A 5,224-nucleotide genomic window follows, 5' to 3' on the forward strand; every position below is an offset into this window, starting at 1 on the left:
GACAAGCTCCATTTTCCAAGTGCTCCTTACAATGCTTGTACTCCTTCATCAAGTTTTTCCCATTGATAGAATAATGAGACATATTGTGTAGTACTTGTGCCGAATGTCCATTCCCCCCTCATCCTAATGAACCATATTTAAAAATGACACTTAACATTACATATGGCAAACCATGAGTATACATATCATCTCATAAGTTTATATACTAGCTGATGAATTTGCTTGCATCATCATGTTGGCTGGCATTGGTTCAAATGATCCCCATTTTCTAATATGCTCAAATGTCACTCTACGTTCACATACACAAATATTCTTGTATTCTACACACATGAACAATGGATTCTTCTTCGTAACCACTCTGGACCTCCAATTAATGGTTACCCATGACTAGCCAAACTAGTAGAAGACATTTGTACCGAGAAAAAAAGTGTGCAATTAGAAAACTAAATATGAATGCATGCACCAATATATAGTAGTGTTAATGGTTTTCTCTCTGGAATTTCCCTAGCATCATAAGCATGTCATAATCTCTTTGCATAATCCATAAGGTCTACGCATAAATCTCTATGCATGCCATAATCCCTATTCATAAGTCCTATGCATGCCATAAGCCCTATGCATAAGCCTTATGAGTTATGACTAGAGCCTTATGCATAGAGCTTATGGCTTATGCATAGAGCTCTATACATGCATAAGGCATACACATAATAGATTTGCTTTTTAAGTCCTCCTTATTCTATAAAGATGATAGCCTCCTTTTTATAATGTAGACATGTAGAGGGATGATCCAAACTTGAGAAGCCCATTGGGGCTTGTTGTTCAGTGTCCATTGTTGATGATCCGAACATGGAGCAACTCTCACAGTTGGCCGCTAGTCTGTCGCATCGATATGGGAGAGAGAATGTGTGGAACATTTTTGTTCCACCCTGGATTCCTTGCATAGTTAGCCCTACACCTATGTGGGGTACTCTGATGTTGGGTGGGTCTACTCCTAGGCTATGCACTCCTATACCCTTATCCACTCCCATTAGAGGATCTAGTCCATTTTAGGGTGTTGGGCTTACAAGTGGAGTTTGAAACCATCCCACTCTCCCCTTTCTTGTGTGGCACCTAGTCCACAACCTCGTATCACATCCTCGATAGATAGGAGGTCTGCCTCTTCCTGACATTCTAGTGAGGGTAGTTGGGTGGTTGTTTAGGGGGGGCAGTAATAGATCTGCTTCCAATTCCTCCTCACAGGATGTGCAGGCGTAGCAGGTGGTGAGTCCAAATGCCTACGACCTTGCGACACTTCCTTACCATGTGAGGAGGATAGATGGGAGCATCATTGAGGATAGATGGGAGCATCATTGAGGATGGCAAGGGGAAGCATGTCATAGTATGCATGCATCACCTTATAAATTTTGAGTTCGAAAACATTTGGGGCATTAAAACTGGAGAAATAAAGATGATGCAAAGTAGCAATACATTCTAAGTGTATTGAAGACAGAGTGTCATGTGCCACACCCGGCTTACAATTTAATAACCTTAAGATGCTCGATCGTATGTGGGGACATGTGAGTCATAAGAAATCATTGATTGCTAAGGCCATCAAGCGTGGTGGCATGAAGCCACCAGGAAAATCAAATAAATATTGGAAGAAGGCCAAAAAGACATACTGGGAAAATCCCAATCTATTCAAGCAACAAAGAGAAGCAGCCCTAGTATGCATGTATAAAAGAGGGGCTTCTCATCTTGGATCGGGTGGAGTGCCATCTTTCCATGATTAGTTTGTAAGTATTTGAACCCTTAACATTTTGTATTCAAAACTTTAGTTTCTAAAGAATCAAAACTTATATAAATTGTTCTTTTTTAATGTGTGCCCAATGCAGGAAAATATGGTGGGCCATTTTTCTTCTCGTGTGAAGAGTACGACTTTGCTTAACCCAATGGGATCTTGGCCACACAACAACGTGTCCCCTTTGAAATATGAAGCTATGCCCGATGTAAGTTACTTGTTTGAACAAGTTTTAAAAGTTCAAATTCCTTTGGTTTTATATGCTTTTAGAAATTTACCTAATTTTTTTTTAATATTACTTAATTTTGTGTGATATAGGAAGATGACGAAGAGGCATAGGTGAGCAGGACGAGGGGGGATGATGAGGAGGACGAGGGGGATGATGATGAGGCATAGGTGAGCAGGACGAGGGGGATGATGATGAGGAGGAGGATGACTAGAGACCCGCCTATTGTGTTTTATGTTGTGTAACTCCATACTCGATGTAGCTCGCCTTTCATGGCATTTTGGATGTAGCTTGCCTTTTATGGTATTCTGGATTCAATACAAATAAGATTTCGGGAGTTACTATGTTTCAAATGTATTTTCATATGTCGATACGCAAGTGCATTTTAATACATCGACATGTTTGTTTATACAAATTAGAACTGCCTTGAACAGTGCCACTGCGCGGTGGAAATAGCAGCGCTCTTATTTTTTTATCAGCGCCGCTAAGCGGCAGAAATAGTGATGCTGTTGTTTTTTATCAACGCCGCTATAAGTGATGGAAATAGGAATGATATCATTTTTCATTAGTGCCGCTCTCAACGGGCGAAATCAACGTAGGAAATATCGACGCTTATACCGTAGGATATAGCGACGATTATACTGTGGGATATAGCAGCACTTATAGCGTCGAAAAAATAGCGTTGCTTACAGCACGCTTACGCCCCAACACTTTTCGTGATCCTTTTATAACAGCCATACTATAAATGCTGCTAGGCCCTCTTTTTGTTGGAGTGTCAAAATCGTATGTAGGGGGGCAGATCTTGAAGAGAACCACACCTACGTGTAATAGACAGCACGAAGATAGGATCCGTAACAAAGAGCACCTAAGTTCACTACTAGTAGTGGAGCATGAGATTATAGTTTACAGCAAGAAGTAAGGAATTAAAAGTAAGTAAACGATGGATAAGGTATTTGATCTCTTGATCATATGCAATGATTAATAGCAAAGTAAATTGCGTAGATGGGTACCATGCCCTTTATTGCCGAGATGGGTATGGGTAACTAGGACCCCATGATTTATAGGAAAGTAAAATTGTGTAGGTGGGTACCGGGAGCCCACGTATACAAAATGTTGTTTTTCTCTTTCCAAAGCACATTGACGTAGCCTTTTGGTGATACAAGGTAACGGCAAGAGTGAGTGCAAATAGAACATGCAATCACTGCTGCCACCTAAGTGTAGTAGTCTGCGCCTCGAAGTCAACATGAGAGAGAGAGAGGGCAGAGGGGAGAGAATACTGTGGTTGCTGCTTAAGGGAAAATGTTGTTACTCCACCCGAAATTGTAGTGGTGGTTTATTCCTTAGAAAACTAGGGCGCCTACCATTTTAGGCGCGTGGACTATGAATTTATGGACCTCTAGTAGTGGTGGGGGGGCGGTGGAGGGGACTTGTAAGCGGGCGAGGAAGGTGGCGGGGGGTAGACGGGAGGGGACTTGTACACTGGGGAAGGGGATTTGTAAACCGGGGGAGGAGGGGAGGGTGAGGGAGGTGGGGGGTACGTCACTGGAGAAGGGGACTTGTAAGCGGGTGGTGAAGGTGGGGGGTACACCGGGGGAGAGGTGTACACAGGAGGAGGAGGAGGAGAAGGGGACTTGTAAGCGGGTGCGGAAGGTGGGGGGTACACAGGAGGAGGTGTCTTGCATGGGCGGGCAGGAGCGAAGGCAAAAGGTCCCACAGAGTAGAGGAGCTTATCGGGGTATGACTTTTCCAGGCGGAGAGGGGCTCCGGATTTGCCATAGTTGATGTTGGTGCAAGTGCTGCACTTCTTGTCTGGGGAGGAGACCAAGTAGACCTTGCAGTTCTTGATCAGAGGCAGGAACTGCTTGAGGTCGAAGCGGGGGACGCGCAGCAAGAAGTAGCCATGAGAGTCGGTGAGAGCTGTGGAGTAGAAGAACTTCTTGTAGCGGAGGCCGGCTTGGCATGCGAGCTTCACCTTGGCTCCTGCGGAGGGTATCATCATGTTGTGAAATATATACAGGCCGTATCAAGTTCGTCTTTCTGGTTTAGACTTTGAAGCAAGCACACTTGCATTATTAAGATATTAATTACTTACCAGCTAGGGGTTTTGCGTACGCGAGCGATCTGGTTCCCACATATTTGCAATCTTGGCACGACACTACTCCTTCCACCGCAAGGGCAACTACGCTTGGCTTCTTGTACGGTGCTGCCTTTTTGGGAGACTGCTTGTCCCCCTTGGGCGAGCTGTCTGTGTCCTTATAACCCTTGTGCGGATCCTCTTTGTTCGATCCATACTGCCCCTTCGCCAAAGCGACCTCGCAAGCCAAGCCGCAGATTAAAACGAACACGAGCAAGCGCTTGTGCGTGAGAGACGTATCCATGGCTATAACTCAAATCCACTCAGAGTGTAGACGGACCATTACATCGACTGCTTTTATAACCATGTCTGCGAATACGACGACGAGGTTCGCACGTCCACGCCCTTCATCCGATCACTTTGTCACGACTCGGCACACTCCACCCACGATCCTCTCAGAGACGAGTGGTCCACACGAGGTGCCCATAGCCAGCCGGAGTACGACATAGTCCACATTTCTCGCATTGACCATTCCGATGAGTTCCTATTGTCCCCATAAGGGCATAGTCTCCACCTTATTATGCTTTTTCCAGCAACCCACATTAAATGAGAATTAGTATCTAATAAAGACGTGTTCTCTTCTTATTATATTAGTAAACTATCGAGCCACATATACAACAGTCCACCTTTTACATACGCCACATGTATAGTTCAGATCCGAACAAAAACAACACTAGTATAACTCTTCACTATTAACAACCCACAAATCTGGTCCCACCTCTCATCTTGCCAGACAAAAGATGATTGATCCCATCTGATATGGTATGCCAAGCTCAGTGGTGAAGCCCTTGGGGCTCTGCTCCTCCATAGCCTCCTTGTTTCATATCTTCACAACAATCCTCTATCCAATTGGGTTCTCTATCAATGCCAAGAATGTATGGACTAGTTGTTTCTCCTTCAAATACCACCTCTGTATTTTAGGCCCAACTTTGGCAAGCCAACTCTCCCATTATTATATGTCCCCAACTCCTTCACATCCTTCCCTACATATACCCGCAAAGCCATGAATTTGTTAGGTTCCCCTAGTATGTGCACAACTATCCCAACATCTTATGAGTGGCTCATCCTATTCCAGTTTGTAATGACT

At 44.3% G+C, this 5,224-nt stretch overlaps 1 protein-coding gene across 1 annotated transcript; it reads right to left on the bottom strand.

Annotated features, from left to right (window-relative positions):
- Window positions 1–2,946: 2,946 nt before the first annotated feature.
- Window positions 2,947–4,388, bottom strand: LOC147602624 (uncharacterized). The gene is made up of 2 exons (XM_086797810.1): window positions 4,096–4,388; window positions 2,947–3,983 (listed from the first exon to the last, which is right to left on the bottom strand). The coding sequence occupies exons 1-2, from the start codon at window positions 4,379–4,381 to the stop codon at window positions 3,400–3,402; spliced, it is 870 nt and encodes a 289-aa protein (XP_086653936.1). The 5' UTR covers window positions 4,382–4,388; the 3' UTR covers window positions 2,947–3,399.
- Between the last annotated feature and the right edge of the window lie 836 nt (window positions 4,389–5,224).

Source organism: Cibotium barometz, unplaced genomic scaffold (genome assembly GCF_041138505.1).
Source record: "Cibotium barometz isolate CiBa-2024 unplaced genomic scaffold, ASM4113850v1 ctg368, whole genome shotgun sequence".
Lineage (NCBI taxonomy): Eukaryota > Viridiplantae > Streptophyta > Polypodiopsida > Cyatheales > Cibotiaceae > Cibotium > Cibotium barometz.

Coding starts and splice junctions, on each gene's coding strand:
- LOC147602624 (XM_086797810.1), bottom strand. CDS start 4,381: ATGGATACGTCTCTCACGCACAAGCGCTTGCTCGTGTTCGTTTTAATC. Junction 3,984..4,095: donor GTACGCAAAACCCCTAGCTG/GTAAGTAATTAA, acceptor TACCCTCCGCAG/GAGCCAAGGTGAAGCTCGCA.